This window comes from Botryllus schlosseri, chromosome 10 (genome assembly GCF_051294905.1).
Source record: "Botryllus schlosseri isolate E-star chromosome 10, Bs_hap1, whole genome shotgun sequence".
Lineage (NCBI taxonomy): Eukaryota > Metazoa > Chordata > Ascidiacea > Stolidobranchia > Styelidae > Botryllus > Botryllus schlosseri.
Window position 1 is genome coordinate 698,256 of NC_137245.1, and position 18,414 is coordinate 716,669.

General features: G+C 43.8%; 2 protein-coding genes across 2 annotated transcripts in view; both read right to left on the reverse strand.

The window, feature by feature from the left end:
• The window catches only part of LOC145448237 (uncharacterized), a 160,017-nt gene that overhangs the window by 70,032 nt on the left and 71,571 nt on the right, over positions 1 to 18,414 (reverse strand). The gene's annotated exons all lie outside the window — the stretch shown is intronic.
• On the reverse strand, positions 5,130 to 15,315 carry LOC145448761 (uncharacterized). The gene is made up of 3 exons (XM_080327219.1): positions 15,128 to 15,315; positions 14,799 to 15,028; positions 5,130 to 6,877 (listed from the first exon to the last, which is right to left on the reverse strand). The coding sequence occupies exons 1-3, from the start codon at positions 15,313 to 15,315 to the stop codon at positions 5,130 to 5,132; spliced, it is 2,166 nt and encodes a 721-aa protein (XP_080183345.1).

Genomic DNA, 18,414 nt, shown 5'->3' on the forward strand with positions numbered 1-18,414 from the left:
TGCCCTTCTTGGGTGTGTAATCCACGAATTCGGCAGATCGGTTTTAGACATGCCATTTTTGTTAACATAGATCGCAACTGTGGCCATGTGGCTGCAAATCCATTTGCCCCGCGGGCATTCACATGTTGCACTACTAATGCCCCCAGTTCCATCTAAATTGATGGTGACTTTGTAAACACAGTCTTTCCAAGATGCTCTGATCTTTGCAATAATCTGAAAGTCAGCGAGATAACATGATTGGATTTGATTTTCAACTCTGCTTTTCCAATTACAGCCAGGTCTTTAGAAAAGAATGATAACGCTCCTGCTAGAGTGACTACCTCTGAATCCATGAATTACGAATAGCTTTAGCTTCCAATATTACTGCAATGGAAATAATATTATACTGTATATTAGGTAATATCACGACGAATAACCTAACAAATTCACCTGACAACGCCTGGAGTTTTCTCACGGTTCTACAGTACTCTTCTTTTTGCTGATAATTACACCTGAAGAGTGTGTGACTAAAAGATTCGGGTAGGCTATATTTCAATAAGAATATACCATTAAATTGTGAATTGAAGTTTTTTTCACCCCCAAGAGCTACATAGTGGATAACAACAAATTATAAGTGTCTTACCAATAACGGCAATAACATTTAGAATTAAAAATAACTATGGAAATTCCTGGAAATTATGGTATTTCTCCTGCTGGGCTGATGTTACTGCAACCGATAGAATGTTATAGCTCAGATTATAACCGAACAGACTCATCCTGACAAGGCCTGTAACTTTGAAACGGTTGCAAAATACTGTTCCAATGTTTTTGTCTACACTCCCTTTGGACTAGCGCAGTCAGTATGCCCTTGACGACGACGCTGTCAGTCATCACCAAGAACAACAAATTCTGACCAATCAGAAGCAAGGTAACGAACTTCCGGTTTCAAGCCGTATAGCGTAAAAGTTGCTAATCGTATTCAAAATTAAGCAGGACGAAATGCAATCCCTAAATACAGTATGCCCGAATGTGTATTTAGTGAAAATCGGAATATTTCGACACAGGATAGATCCGTTTCAATCGAGCAATCGGTGATTCGTCAAGTTGAGGGTTAATATTCCGTCTTGTCAAAAATCGTGTTTCACATGATCACAAAGATTTCGCCGAAATTTCGCCAGGACGACTTGAATCTGAAAAATAATGGAAAGAGATAACAGTGATACATCTAGAAACGGAAGCTATTCGGAGGAATTTTCGGACGAAGGTATCAATTATATATGATATCAAAGAAATATATAGCCAACGCCTTTTAATTAATCTACTTGTGATTTTAGACGTTCTTGATCCTACCGAGTCAGAATCCATGGTTTCGGATGGAGAGGTCAGCACCATCAATCCAACCCCAGTACCTGACAGCAATAGCACAAGACAAGGCAACACCGAATGGTGATTTTAGCGATCCCTCTCGTCACTTGTCCAGCATGTGTTCAATTCTATATTTTATCTTAGGTGCCAGTGCTCGCTGTGCCATGTTATGCCAACAGGCAGAGAATCAGTGTGCTGTAAGGAGCTCAGCTACGTTTGCGACCGTTTGGACTATCGTAGCATTAAGTGCATCTCGGAGCACCCTGGATTTTCTTCGGTCTGTTTGGATAGATGGGTTCTCGAAACAGCATATTATGGGTATAGGCAGCAATATGGAAGGCAGTCGAGAAGCAGATACACACTACACCAGGGGTGGGCAACATACGGCCCGTGGGCCGGATCCGGCCCGCGACGGGATTTCGTCCGGCCCGCGGACTGTTTCCCGTCTCACATGATAATGTGGCTATAGCGGCCCGATTCTGCCGAGATCCTCTACTACCTGCTAACTATACGTCAAATTTTAGTGACTATATGTTATTATATACGTGTGTGCGCAGCATACGAGAGTGGAGATTACGCGTAAGTTCGTCGAATCGAGAAGACTTGCATTACAGGCAGGGTTGTAACCAAGTCACAAGGCTCCGAGTCACAAGTCAATTTCACTTTTATATTTTTGACTCGAGTCAAGTCGAGTCATTTTCAATTCCCACCGAGTCAAGTCCGAGTCCAAGTCAGCGAACAGAGGATCGAGTCCGAGTCGTGGTATTATGACTCGAGTCCGAGTCCAAGTCATTGTGTTGACTGCTCAGTTTCCAGTTAAAGTCTTCCTAAACCCACTTTTTAACTCTGTTTGGTGATATTGAATGGTTCGCATTTATAATATATCAATTTTCCTCACTTTTAGCAGTTTCTGGTCGCATTTTTAAGCACCAGTACCAACAAACGAAATCTCAATAGTGTGTTGGCTTCGAAATTACAATAAAATGTCGGTCTTGGCCGTCTGAATCTCGAGTCAATGACTTGCTTCGAGTCATGCGCAATGACTCGAGTCCAAGTCGAGTCAATACACAGATTGACTCGAGTCGAGTCATTTCCGGATTTTGAGAAAATGACTCGAGTCGAGTCGAGTCATCCGAAAATCGTGACTCGAGTCTGACTCGAGTCGAGTCATGACTCGAGTCGTTACAACCCTGATTACAGGCATTTACGATGTAGGCTACTTAACCCTAATGTTCTTTGTGGTAATCATGGTGCTTGACACGACTACAATGGTCATTTACACCAGGCCGATATTTCTTATTTTTGATTCCGTAACCGCCGACTTGTACCACGGCACACTTATAGGCTTCTGTAAGAGACCGCTTATGCGAATGAGGTGGTGAGGAGGAGCCTAAATAAACCTCCAACTCTTAGGTAGGAATTCTCGAGTCGGACTCGAACCCATATCACCCATTGGTGTTGTAGCTGCGGAATATACCAGTACGTTATCTAGCCACCTACACAACCTTAATGAATTGATATCTTGGCAGACTTAGTGTACCGGGCTTATGGAACGCGTCAAAATCTTAATTAGGGATTGTCCTGACTTAGACCCAATATCCAATGAACAGGAACGCAGAACGCTGAGTCCAATACTACTTTAATATTAGCGAGACGTACAACTAACAGCAACTCGGCAAATAAGGAATGACCATACCCACGACAGCGGGTGCAATATAAGGCAGCGTAATGATTACATCTACAATGATTAGTAACACCACATTCTCCCCCGCCAAAATAATATACAATACGAAATGAATATCGTTACAAGTGCATTATAGAAACGGATTGGCCATAGCGATCGGGAGCCTTTCGGATTCTTGATGATCTCCGTAGCATCGGAGTTTCAGATCGAACGGTCTCGTCCATTTCGGCGGCTCCGTCATTTGATAGCAAATTCGGTCTCTGATGTTCGCGACGCAGGCTTTCGGGTTCATCGCAAACAGGATCGTCATCTGCGTCAGCCAATGCTGTACCGCCAAGTTTCGTCATCTCCCTTCTTTCACCATCGTCATTCTGCACTCTGGAACCATGCTCCAAGTCTGCACCTGTTGGACATGGGGCAAGATCAGAAGTAGATACAGTTCCTTCGTTACCGTTTGGTAGGCATATTTTGGCATAGGTTTTGTTCGCTTCCAGTATGGTCACTTCGTCGACGAGAGGGTCTCCTTTCCTCCTCACGAATCGTCGCAGAAGTGCCGGTCGTCCAAACGATAGCCACTCCGGCAAGCTTTCCCCACACATAGAGCGTCTGCTGAAAGAGAAAAACCGCTCGTGCGGCGTCGCGTTAGTCGATGTACACAAAAGAGATCTAACGGAATGCAATGCTTGACTCAAAACATCAGTCCACTTGTTTTCAGGCAAGTTTCGAGAACGCAGGAGTAATTTGACAGTTCTCCATACAGTCTGATTTATGCGTTCGCATTGGCTGTTGCCTTGTGGATGATACGGCGTCGAGTTACTGAATGCAATGCCTCTTTCAGCCAGGAATTGCTTCATTTCTTTACTGGTGAAACACGATCCCCGATCACTGTGAACAAATTCTGGAAACCCAAATAAACTGAAGAGATCCTCAAGGCATTCAATTACAGCCTCCGACGTTGTCGTTTTACACGGGAAGGCAAACGGGAATCTGCTATATTCATCAACTACTATAAGAACATTAGGAAACTGCCCTTTTACTGGGCCTTTAAAATCCATGGACAACCGTTCCCAGGGTTTCGAAGCCTTTACCAATGGAATAGGATTTCTTTTGAAGAACCTTGGCTTCAGTTCTGCGCAGACCCTGCAGTTTCTACATATAGCCTTGACTTCCTCGGTGGTGTAAGGAAGGTTTCTATTTCGAACAAAATGAACCAGTCGAGCCATGCCAGGATGACCTAGAGCGTCATGAATTTCTTGGAGTTGCATAGTCGTTGGGATGCTCGCTGCGACTTGTCTAGACAATGCATCAGGAACAAGGTTCAGCCTACCTGGTCTGTGACATATATCGTAATACATCTGTCCAAGTTCCAACCGCCACGCTGTAAGTTTCGCGTTCTTGATCTTCCCTCGGTTTCTCTTGTCAAAAATGAACGATACGGACTTCTGATCAGTAGTTAATGTGAAGTGACGACCCTTCAAGAAGTGTTCCCATTTCCGGATCGCTTCGATAATAGCTAGAGCTTCTTTTTCGATTGCAGGGTAGTTCCGCTCGTGTTTGCTTAGTGTTCTCGCCATGAATGCAACAAGGCGACCACCCTGCGCCAAAACGTCGGCTATGCCCACATCTGAGGCATCGGTTTCAACCTGAAACGGCAAATCATCGCGGATTGCACAAAGACTAGCCTTAGCGAGATCATCCTTCAATCTCATGAATGCCTTGATAGCCTCTGAATCCAGAGGCAGCTCACTCACGTTTAAGGGCCGGATACGAGTAGAGAAATCAGGTATCCAGCGAGCATAGTAAGCAAACAAACCTTTGATTCTTGCCAACTCTTTTGGTGTTGTCGGTTCTTTCATCTCGATCAAAGGTTTCATTCGCTCTCGATCAGGACTTACTTTTCCATGAGAGATCTCGTACCCAAGGATATTCAAACTAGTTTGAGCAAACTTACTTTTCTCTTCGTTGATATGCAGTCCTACCTCGGCCGCTGCATCTAGCAAATTTTCGTAAGTTCTCATCGTGTTCGTCTCTCGTCGCCCCAGTAACTGTCAAGTCATCCAGATATGCGTAGACTTTCTTCAAGCTATTATTCTCGATGAATTTATCCATCACCCGCTGAAACGCTGCCACGCCATTTGTTACTCCAAAAGGAACGCGCCGGAACTGATAGTTTCCCGTTGGCTTCAAATGCAGTATAAATCTTTTCGTCATCACGAATTTTCAGCTGGTGGTATGCCTCTTTCAGATCGATGCTGCTATACCACTTGTCTAGGGCAACTTTGTTAACGAGATCTTCGATACGAGGTAACGGATACGCATCGGGACACGTGAAACGATTTACCGTTGTAGAGTAGTCCACAGCCAACCTCTTCTTACGGTTACTCTTTACTACAACAAGTTGGGCTCTCCAAGGTGAACGGCTATGTTCAATTGTACCCGATTCGGGCATCCTCTTGATCTCCGCATCAATGAACGACTTGTCATCCTCGCTGTAGTTTCGCGAGCGCGAAGCAATAGGGTGACAATCCGGAGTCATGAATTCAAATAATCTCGGTTCTTCCAGACCATTGGCAGCTGCAACAGACACAGTAGGGTCGGTGGTGGGAACAGATTTCGCCTGATTATCATCACCGAGACACTCCTCACTGGCGTCTGCCAACTCCTTTATATTCAGTGGTGGAAGATCCCCTCCCATCGGAAATATTATGGAGCGATGTTTCTCCATGAACGTATGTCCGATGATAACATCAGCACAAAGGTCCTTCATAACGGCGAACTTGATGCTTCGGTAGCGCCGACCGCAACAAGTGAAATCTGTCCACACGAAACCCAAGATTTCTGCAGATGTGTTCTTTACCGCAAGATCAGCCGACGTTGATCCGCCTCTCCACCTCAGCCCCAACTTCCGCGCTCGCCGCTCGTCAATGAAGTTAATAGCAGCTCCGGTGTCGAACAGGGATTTCAACTTTCTCCTCCTCAAATAGATGGGTACGACAGCCTTACCTAGGCACGTCGGTGCGCCCGCTAGAACAGCGCGACGCTGCAAGTCGGCAGAGGCATGAACAGCTGCCGACGTAGGCGACTCCGTCTGCGGCTTTGACTCGCACACTTTTGCGTAATGTCCTTTACGCCCGCAGTTATGACAACGAGCCTTGTACGCAGGGCAGCCTTTACCGTCGTGCGTGCGTTCCCCGCAATACCGACATTTCTTTTTCTTCCGCTTCTGATGTTTTCTTCTACGAACTGCAGCGACTTTATCGCCATCAGAATCTCGACCAGAAGGGCTTCGTGACGATTGCGACTCCGTGAAGGTAGAACTCGAGTAATCAGGATTTCTCGCCATCGCTGGATTACTATTAGCAGACACATCAGCCGAATACTTCGCAGCTTGATCCAAGGTCTGTGCTAATTCTAGCGCCGAATCAATCTTCAGATCACTCTTCTCCAACAGGCGCTGCTGTATGAACGGTATATTCAGTCCATTCACGAATGCATCGCGCAGAGCTTCATTTCGGTGCTCTGCCGCAGAAACCGCAGTGAACTCGCAGTTGCGAGCGAGTTCCACGAGCGTCTGATGAAACGCCGCGATCGATTCCCCACTTTTCCTATGCCGACTCACCAACAGGTGTCTTGCATAGACAGTGTTGATAGTCTTCTCGAACCTTTCCCCAAGCGACTTCATGGCGGCGTCGAACGTTGTAGCATCGGCAATGTAACCGTAGACTTCGGAGCTCACGGCACGGATCAAAACTCTGAGCTTGTTCACTTGAGGGTCATTCTCCTTCCGACGCTCCTCGAGCTCCGTGAAATGTTCAGTGAGCTGTCGCTTGGCGAAACAATGTTGGTGCCCTGGAATCCTCTGGATCGATGCTCAATCGATCTGGCGAGCTCAGTCTTTCGGCCATGCTTCAAGAAAATATTAAAGTAGACTGTCCTGACTTAGACCCAATATCCAATGACCAGGAACGCAGAACGCTGAGTCCAATGCTACTTTAATATTAGCGAGACGTACAACTAACAGCAACTCGGCAAATAAGGAATGACCATACCCACGACAGCGGGTGCAATATAAGGCAGCGTAATGATTACATCTACAATGATTAGTAACACCACAGGGATTGCACCATAGTGTCCTATATGGTGTGCACCATGTGTTGATTGATCAGAGAGAAGCAGACATGGCGGCGCCTGTACGACAATGCTGTTCTCAAATCTACATTGGCGATAAATGGATTTGAAGTGACATTGCGGTCGTTGAAACACATTAGTTAAATACGATTTATTCATTTTACATGTGTATAAAAGGGCGAATAATGTATCGATTGAGCAATCCGGCCCGCCAAGAACTTAATTTTCCTATATCCGGCCCGCCAACTGGAGAAGTTGCCCTCCCCTGCACTACACGAATACGTGTAGGTAGGCCTACATATTCAGGTCAGCAACTATGTATATCAATTCTCAATTGCAGGAAATTGAGGCATACATTCTACCGTAATTTTGTTCGATGGATAATTGGATATGGAGATGGTGGGGCAGAGACCACAGGAAAGTTTTACCTTCGTGCGTGGTGACAAGAATCAGAAAAGAGTTTACCTCTGACAGCTATAAGGGATTCGTTTTTAATCATTCATGAATATATTTGTTGAGAAGTAAAGATGTCGTTCTACGAAAGTCAATGTAGTTAGTGAGTAGATGGATTGTGCAGTGCATACAGAGATAGTCGAAGCAGTCACTGCTGGTACTTAGAGCACTTACTTCTTAACATGGTTCTGCCTAAGCCTAGTCTGCTTAACATGGTTCTGCCTAAGCCTAGTCTGATCTCAAAAACTGAAATTTGTCGAGTAGAAGTAGCACGAGTAACCAAAATCTACGTAAAGTACTATATTACTAGCCCCCCTGGTAATTTATTAGTAGCATGATACATTCCTTGTTGTAACGGCATTAGTACTGTAGGCCCTGTTGTGGTCACTGAACTGCCTATACGATTCTAGATGTAGAGCTGTCTTCCTTTTTTCTGCCAGCGCTACAAAGTCCTATAAGTTTCCCTATGTAATTACACGCGATCCCGAAGTATTATCGGTATATTGATTGAAAGTACCAATTGATCGATGATACTTATATTCAAATGATAAGACAATACGGTACTGAAATAGATCGAAACAACGTAGTTTTGAAGACCCAACAAGATCGATAAATATAGTGCCGAACGTCTGGTGGGCCGATTACTATTGATACGTACAGAGTACCCTATCACACCTATATCCAGAATGTTTCCCTAGACATGACCAAGAAATGATGTCGAGCATGCACAATCAAGCGAATACAAATATGGCTCTCAAATTGTAGACCCCCCAATAAAAATGAAATACCCATCGTAACAGGCCTACACAGCAACTCGTTTGCCAATCGGTACAAATTACCACGCCACCCACATATGCATATAGCATGAATTGGAAAATATATAATAAAGTGGTCCATCTTTCAAGTGTGATGGTATCTGCTTCTATGAGATCTGATTGCATCACTTCTCTCTGTTTTTTCTGACAGTGATGCAAGAGGTGGTGGTATTTCTGTCTTCTCCAAAGGCAATCCCAACGTGATACGACGCTCGACTTCGACAATCAGTTTCTCACAGTAGTCATATGTAGCATCCTCAAGAACTTTCTGAACTGAGCAGCCCTTCTTGTATTTGTGATATTTCACAGCATAAAGAGGTGTTCCAGCAGTACTTAGCCGATGCTTCCTCGACACGTTTTCATTAAAATGGAGTACAGCTAGCTGCATTCTTGCTTTCTGGATTGAGTAATGGTAATGGTATAATTTCGGACAGAAGTGATTGAGGAGTGCGTTGAAGGTCTCGTTGCCCGAAGTATTGCTGGAATTTGAAAGCTGTCGTATGTCTTTGCATATTGATTTTGAATATAGCACTTCCATAACTTTGTCGTAAGCGAATGAATCCGGATTGAACCAATGTCGAGGTCTTGACAATTCACCATGCTCACAAACTGGGAAAAAATCATTGTTTGGCTGTTCATGTACATTAATTATGTGTTGGCCAACTGCACTCCAAATTTGCTGATTAAGCTCTGGGTTGCCATTCCCACGTCTCGCACAGAAGTAAACCTGGCTGCCCAATGACTTTTGCCAACGTCCAATGAGCTCACAATCCCTTTTTTAGACAAAGATGAGAGCTTCTTTTTTAACCCTTTGGCAATATGCCACGTATCAAATGTATGTCTTGTGTTCGGATGATCTAACCGCAAATATTTCCTAATTTGAGGATGTCGGTCTGTGACAAGCTCTTCAACTGTAACACTGGATAATGCACTCAAACATCGCCTCAAACCTTCTTTCTCCATATATGCACTACCTCCCGTTTCATTTGACTGAACCAACTCGCAGCTCAAAACTTTCCTTGAGGCGGTATCCATTAGAGCAGTGGTTCCCAACGTGGGCGATATCGCCCCCCAGGGGGCGATTTGTCGGTTCAGGGGGGCGAAAATAGCCAAGGGGGCGATGACGCGTTGAAATGGGTGTGATGGCGTCCATGACCGTAGCTGCCACACCCAAACCCCCAATTGGGATGGGGGTCCGAGCTCGAAGGGGGCCCACAATTTTTTCGTGAATTAACATTAATTATAGAGTATAATTTTGAAAATTTATGCAACTTTTCAAAAAATTTTCGCCCTGCGCGCCATTTCGTGGTCACGTGTTTCTAGCTTATTGGATACCCTTCCTCCAAGACATAATACGCATGAGTTATAGAAATGGGCATCTCGGCGTTAGCCAGTATCACACCATGACGCACCAAGACATATGAAGTTTCAGGCCATGTAACATGCGACTCCGAGAAGTGTGCTAGAACGAGAAAACCTTGGCAGAAAAGGACTGCCTTTATGCTGACCGACTTCGATATATATACGATATACATATATATTTAATTGTCCATAGGCGCCGAAATAGCTGGCGCTAAATGTTCCTGTTCTGGCAATCTCACAAAAAAATGCCATCTCGCAGAGAAAGATTTATTGCCAGTGCAGAAATACCAATTTGAAATCGTGTGCATCTTTTAGTTTAGTACGTATGGGCGATTTGAATATCTTTTGACATAGCAGACAGGCCACGAAATGTCATTACGTAACGAAGTCATTATACCCACGGGCAATGTTCCCTCCAATTTTTGACGAGTCTGCGCACACTCACCAACTCACTGCGTAGAACCTTGTACAACAGTGCGTAACGACTAAAAAAAAGGTAATAACTTCGGATTCTTTGTGCGCAACTTGATAATCTTTGCACAGAGACCGTGTCAGCACTGCGCAGGTTCGAGGGAACATTGCCCACGGGTCCGCCCGAATATGTTCAATTATTATCTATGGGCCCTACTTTTTCCAAGACACCTCACTCAGCTTTACCGGAAATCTGAATACATGAGCAAAGAGAGGATAAGTAATTGACAGCAATATATATGCAATTCCCGATCATATTGACCGATTCAATCATGAATGATAGAATTTTTTTGCGCTTCGCGCGAATTAACCCGACTAACTAAAGAGTCCAACAATTTGTGCTGAGAAGTAGCGGTAAAGAGGTATCGGGGGAGTTGGGTCTGGGGAGTGCAGAAGTTTGCCTTATTGCCCTATGGAGGGGGTCAAGACCAACGTATAGGAAGGGGCTGACGAAGTGCTGTTACGGTCTTTTTGGAATCAAGTCGGAGAAATCGGTCTTTTTGGAATCAAGTCGGAGAAATCAACTTTTTTGTTAGTCAACTCACCCAAATTTAGCTGGGAAGGTGTAATTTCTAAGTCAAGCCGGCAAGTTGACCTTTTTTCCTAGTCTACTCGCCGGTGATTTCAGTTTGTATGCCCATTTTTCGGTTCCCAATATTTGGGGGGCGATTATCGGTGTGGAGTTTGAAAAGGGGGCGATGAGTCGAAAAAGGTTGGGAACCACTGCATTAGAGTGTAAATCATATACTTTCCGCTATGTCCTGGACTGTCAGCCCTACCATCACCAGATAGTATCAGTGACTTTCCAGCAACCATTGTCAAATCGCACTCATTTGTAGTGGTATATACCAGACATGGGGTGATTACTTTATGAATGTAATCGATTGCGATTACGATTACTTCGGAATCACGCGATTACGATTACGATTACGATTACATCAAAATCGGGAAGTAGTCGATTACGATTACGATTACATTGAAAAAGTAATCACGATTACTCACGATTACATTTGTTTAGCTTAGGACTATAATCTTAAATGATATATGGGAAGACAATACAAGGACTGCGATGAAAAGGCTTAATGAGATATCAACTTTCTTCATCATGCGTCATTTGCTTATTACGTCATAATATATCAATTGCCCAACTTTATAGTGGATGATTTATCGCATCCAACGATTTGCATTGTTGCCAGGTCTTTACATGCCGCGCCCAAAATTCCTTAATAGAGTGGGTGCGTGCTCGAAGGGGACTCAAAAGTATTTCGTAAACCAACATAGAGCATTTTCGAGAATTTAATAAATTCTTGTAAATGTTTTTCGAGCTTTGCGATTCAAATATCTCTAGTACAGGGGTCACCAACGCGGACCAAATGAGTCGCCCGCGGTCGCTGTAGTAGTGGTGGCTTTTGGGGTGGGCAAGGTGGGCGGTCGCCAGGGGGGCTGGCCGAAGTGCTCCCCTATTTGAGTTATGCGCTCTTTTCAAGGATAATAACGAATAAACATGGAAATCCGTGTAAGGCAAGAATAGGATTCCGTATAGATGTGTCAATCATCATCAAATCTTGCATTTGCTAGAAGAGTACCATATCCCGATAATCATCACGTCTCTGCATGCGGTAGAATTACTTAGTTTTAATGTCGTGTATCTTTGCACACATGAAAAAATAGACATAGCCGAATCCAGCACCTGGCCAAACCTTGATAGATAGATAATAATAACAGATGCGAAAGAGGGGTCTGGGGGGCGAAGCCCCCCATAAGTTACGGAGAGATTCTTATAGGGGGCCCCCGGTAAGTCTCTCCCAGCCCCCCACCCCCACCCCCTCCTTCCCCTCAAGAAAAAACATACATAGGCTATATTTTATGGGAACAGGCATTTCGTAGCCGGTCATTACCGCGTCACGATCCCACAACACACCAAAACACATATGCAGTTTCGGCCAACACGCAACTCCACGGGATGTGATACCAAAGAAATACCTTGGCCGAAACTTAGGGTATTCGTCCATTGTCAATAGCCGCGCCGAGTGGGCGGGACTAATAACTCCTGTCCTTCCAATCTGGGCCCGCAATGAAAATGTCACCCGGCGCATCCACAAAAGAATAAAGCCATGACAATTTGTGTGTGCGTCTCACAAAAGATATTCTTTTAGTCTGCTACGTTTTGGCGAGTACAATATCTTGTGATTATACAACGGAATCGAGGTCGCGAATTAACAACATTCAGTAATTATAACAACATACCAGATGCTATGAATGTGAATTACGTGCCCCAGCTTTACAGGTAAATCTGACACTCGGGGCTGAGAGAGGTTATAAATGAATAGTAATATAATGCAATTACCAATATTATTGACGAAATATTCACTTTTGAAAATTGACCAACGGTTGGACAGGGGAATTGCTGTTTTGGCTGAATTGCTGATTCTAGCTACAACCCACGCTAACATGTCAGGCTATATAAGCGGATGGTTATGGCGGCAGGTCCAAATGCTAAGTAACGAACTGTGAAATAACGATTGACGCCCGTTTCAAGTAGTTACGAGAATAAGATATGGTTCACATAAAAATTCTGCCTTCAACTTAATACATATACAGCGAGCTGCTGTTACGAGAAACGGCTAAGCTTGGCTCGGTTATGAGATATATCAGCAGTAGGGCGGTTCAAAAATAACATTTTTTCCTTAATCTTGCGGGCTACATGATTAAATCGTCAGGTTACCTTAAAAAACGACGCACACCAAATTTGAATTCATTCCAACCAATATTCGCGGTTTACGTAGAGTTTGAAAATTTTGAATTTGCCCAGAAACGCAAAAAATTTTTTTTTTCAAATTTTTCTGCTAACCCCATGAAAATGTTGGGCTGTCTTCAAAGACTATGCAAAACAAATTTGACTCAATTCTAAGCAGTAGAAGTGGAGTTATTCCAGTTTTTCGATGAAAATTCTCGGATTATCCACCGATCAAGGATAATCCCAGAATTATCAAAGAAAAACTGATATAACTCCACTTCTACTGCTTAGAATTGAGTCAAATTTGTTTTGCATAGTCTTTGAAGACAGCCCAACATTTTTATGGGGTTAGCAGAAAAATTTGAAAAAAAATTTTTTTTGCGTTTCTGGGCAAATTCAAAATTTTCAAACTCTACGTAAACCGCGAATATTGGTTGGAATGAATTCAAATTTGGTGTGCGTCGTTTTTTAAGGTAACCTGACGATTTAATCAAGTAGCCCGCAAGATTAAGGAAAAAATGTTATTTTTGAACCACCCTAATCAGCAGCTGTTTGTTTGTAATGCTTCGTTGTGGAAACTGCAATGTCTTATTCGACGAGTACAAAATTCCGAATCTTCGTCAGGTGCACGTGCGTACGTAGGCCTCCTGCTCGCCAAGCAGCAACGGTAAACTGCGTTTAACTAAGCACAGCCAAACATTAATACATAAGTTACTATTTGAAACTACAGGCAGAGTGGTGATCAATATCCTGCTGCGAGGTAGCGGCTTCTGTAGTGTATTGAAAACCTGATATACACCACGGGAGGTGTTCTTACAATCACACTACAATGTCCATCGCATGTCTGTTTACTATGTGTGGATACTTGTTACGCAATGACGAGCGGAGCTAATACTTCTGACGTAATAATGAGTCAGTGGCGTTTGAAAACATACGTTTGTGCTAACGCTAACGTGGTATATTATCTCATTCTTGTTCACGAATATTCAGTTTATGTCATAGTCCTTGTATAAACAAAAAGTAATCGTTCTTTCACAAACAAATCGATTAGATATGGGAAGCAGTCGATTACGATTACTTCGAATTTTTTTCGAATGTAATCGATTGCGATTACGATTACTTCAAAATGCTGTAATCGTCGTAATCGATTACGATTACTAATCGCGATTACCCCATGTCTGGTATATACATGATTCACAGCTGGAATCAAATATGCTTTTTGGTAGTGCATATACGTAGAGTAGGAAATCGAATGTAAACCCATCAAACGAAACATTTTCAGTGCTTTCGAAGGAGATGATCCACTGAACACGATAGCCCTGCTCATCGCAATGTTTCCGTCACTCTTGCCTTCCCTCAAGTACTGACTTTCCCACGTACGGTGATAGTTCATGACTTGTCAGGACACTTTTGATCAATTTTCATCAAGGTGCCATGGCATGCAACTTTAATGTCGGCTTCCATTTGGCACAAAGGGCAGCTTCAAAAAGATCAATGATCTTCTGTTTTTTAACCATCACAAATCCACTGGTGGTACATTCAATTTCTTCAGTTACATCGCTCATTTCTGATTCCTCGTCACTCTCAGCATCATACTCAGAGTCGGTATCACTCAAATTGTATTCACTTTCATTGCTATAATCCCCCACATTGGGGTAATGAATATAGCTACTACCAGCCTGACATGAAAAATCTTTCATCTCCATTATAGCATTCACACCCTTGCTCCTATATGAACTCAGCTTAACTTTATTTGTCTGAGTCACATCATCTAATAATATTCGTTGATTGGATTAGGCATCACCAGCAGAAGTACTCTCGCCCATAGATGATTCGATGATATCCATATCACACGGATCAGTTTCCTTGGCATCATGCTTGATGACTAATGCATCCGTTCTCGCCTCATGAAGCTTTGCCAATGATGTTGTGTCCCTCGATTTATTCAATACTTTATCATGAGTACGCAGAAAAAATTTAGTCGGAATAGCATCCTTTTTTAGCTGCACTTTACTGCATCGAAAACCAGCCTGCCTGTGAAGATCGTTCATAGGCACAAATCATTCCGGTTCAAAATGGTTGCAGCACAAAACACAACTTAAGAAGGAGGATGGTTTTTCTGGCGTTCCCAACCAATCTTCCCTCGTTCTCCTAACCGCATCAACCCATGCCTTGTGCTTTATAGGTTCAGACTCTTTCCTGGGGAACGCATGCAACGAAACCTTAGGTTCTGTGTAAGAGTCATTTGAGCACCCGTAAGCCACGCATCGTTTACCGTTTTTTCGTCTCCTCTTCGATAGGCTGCTATCTACTCTGTCCATATTCCTCGATACAAGCCAAAGTCGCTACTCACTTTACCAGAAATAAGGAACAAGACAACAGATCGCCAAATATGTACAACGATGAGTGAGCAACAGAAATAAAACTGCACACAATCTGACGTCATCACACGCTTGGGTCGGCCGACCCCAAGGAACGGGGTGCTCAACGGGAATCTATAGTTAATATTCCCGAGTCTCGACGCCGAGATTAGCACTTCGGCGCCAACTGCATCAACACAACTGAGCCCGGAGGAGCTGGTGTGAGTCCCGGCGAGTGAGCGTTTTTTGTTCTTGGTAAGAGGCGGAAACCCGGCCCAGTGCTCTGATTGTCTTACTCTAAGTGAAGAAATCCAACTGAGCACGGATAAACGGTAGGAGTATGTGGTAGCCCGTCGGTCGTCGCAATAATCAGTACACACCACACAAAAAGTAGCTTTTTGTTTGAAAACGGTTCGTGACCCCTGCTCCAGTAGACAGCTGGATTTGAAATGCGTACCTCTCCCCCTCAAGAAAAAACATGCATAGGCTATTTTATGGTAACAGGCATTTCGGAGCCGGTCATTACCGCGCCACGATCCCACAACACACCAAAAGACATATGCAGCTTCAGCCAACACGCAATTCCACGTGATGTGATACCAAATAAATACCTTGGCTGAAACTTAGAGTATTCGTCCATTGTCAATAGCTGCGCTGTGTGGGCATGACTAATAATAGTCCTGTCTTTCCAATCTGAGCCCACAATGCAAATGCCACCCGGCGCATTCACATAGGAATAAAGCCATGACAATTTGCGTGTGCGTCTCACGAAAGATATTCTTTTAGTCTGCTACGTTTGGGCGAGTACAATGTCTTTTAATTAATCAACAGACTGGAGGTCACGAATTAACAACATACAATAAAAGTAATTATAACAACATACCAGATGCTATAATTATGAATTACGTGCCCCAGCTCTACAGGTAAATCACACCCCAGGCTGAGAGCGGTTAAAAATGAATAGTAATCTAATGAAATGACCAAGATTATTGACGAGATTCAGTCTTGAAAATTGACCAACGGTTGGACTGGGGGACGAATAGCTGTTGGTTCTGATTCTAGCTACAACCCACGCTAACGTGTCAGGCTATATAAGCGGATGGTTATGGCGGCAGGTTCAAATGCTGAGTAACGAACTGTGAAATAACGATTGGCGCCCGTTTCAAGTAGTTATATGAGAATAAGATATAGTGAACATAAAAATTCTGCCTTCAACTTAATACGGATACTGCGAGCTGCTGTTACGAGAAACGGCTAAAGCACGGCTCGGTTATGATATATATCAGCAGCTGTTTATTTGTAATGCTTCGTTGTGGAAACTGCAATGTTTTATTCGACGAGTACAAAATTCCGAATTTTTGTCAGGTGTACGTGTACGTGCGTACGTAGGCCTACTGCTCGCCAAGCAGCAACGTTGAAACTGCGTTTAACTAAGCACAACCAAACATCATACATAAGTTACTATTTGAAACTATAGACAGAGTGGTGATCAATATCCTGCTGCGAGGTAGGGGCTTCCGTAGTCAGACATGGGTGATTACTTTATGAATGTAATCGATTGCGATTACGATTACTTCGGAATCACGCGATTACGATTACAGCAAAATCAAGAAGTAGTCGATTACGATTACTCACGATTACATTTGTTTTGCTTCTTAGGACTATATTCTTAAATGATATATTGGAAGACAATACAAGGATTGCGATGAAAAGGCTTAATGAGATATCAACTCTCTTCATACATCATGCGTCATTTGCTTATTACGTCATAATAAACCAATTGCCCAACTTTGTAGTGGATGATTTACCGCATCCAACAATTTGCATTATTGCCAGGTCTTTACCTGCCGCACCCCAAGTTCCTTAATAGGGTGCGGAGCGTGCTCGAAGGGGACTCAAAAGTATTTCGTAAAAGTATTTCGTAAACCAACATAAATTATAGAGTATTTTCGAGAATTTAATTAATTCTTGAAAATGTTCTTCGAGCTTTGCGATTCAAATGTCTCTAGTACAGGGGTCACCAACGCGGACCAAATGAGTTGCCCGCGGTCGCTGTAGCAGTGGTGGCTTTTGGGATGGGCGAGGTGGGCGGTCGCCCGGGCCCCCCTGGACGAAGGGCCCCCCTATTTGGATTATGCGCTTTTTTCAAGGATAATAACGAATAAACATGGAAATCCGCGTAAAGCAAGAATAGGATTTCGTACATATGTGTCAATCATCATCAAATCTCTACATTTGTCAGAAAAGTACCATATCCCGATAATCATCACGTCTCTGCATGCGGTAGAATTACTTAGTTTTGATGTAGTATATCCTTGCAGTCTTGCACACATGAAAAAATAGGCATTGCCGAATCCAACACCTGGCCAAACCTTGCCGTGGTGAAAGATAGATAATAATAATAATAATAATAACAGTTGCTAAAGGGGTGTCTGGGGGGCGAAGCCCCCCATAAGTTCCTGATAGATACTTATATGGGGCCCCTCGGTAAGTCTCGCCCAGCCCCCCTCCCCCCCCCCGTTCGTAGGGCCACCTCTGTGCTGTAGCAAATATCGAAATGAGAGATTTGAAAGTTGGATCTGGTTTCATATGAGCAGCAGTTGAACATGGGTCGGCCGACCCCAAGGAACATACGAAAGCAGTCGCTCGGGGCATTGCTTGTCTTCGCCCACGCGGCGGCTCAACGGGAATATATAGTTAATATTCCCGAGTTTCGTCGCGGAGATTGGCGCTTCGACGCGCACTGCAGCAACGCAACTGAGCCCGGAGGAGCTAGTGTGAGTCCCGGAGAGTGAGCGTCCCGGCCCAGTGCCCTGATTGTCTTACTCTAAGTGAAGAAATCCAACTGAACACGGATAAACGGCAGGAGTAAGTGGTAACCCGTCGGTCGTCGCAATAATCAGTACACACTACACAAGAAGTAGCTTTTTGTTTCAAAACGGTTGGTGACCCCTGCTCCAGTAGATAGCTGGGTTTGAAATGTATACATCTTTGGGATTTATTTTATGGGAAAAGGCATTTCGGAGCCGATCATTACCGCGCCACAATCCCACAACACAC

Coding starts and splice junctions, on each gene's coding strand:
- LOC145448761 (XM_080327219.1), bottom strand. CDS start 15,315: ATGGACAGAGTAGATAGCAGCCTATCGAAGAGGAGACGAAAAAACGGT. Junction 15,029..15,127: donor AGGAGAACGAGGGAAGATTG/GTTGGGAACGCC, acceptor CGATCTTCACAG/GCAGGCTGGTTTTCGATGCA. Junction 6,878..14,798: donor GGGCGAGAGTACTTCTGCTG/GTGATGCCTAAT, acceptor AGAGGATTCCAG/GGCACCAACATTGTTTCGCC.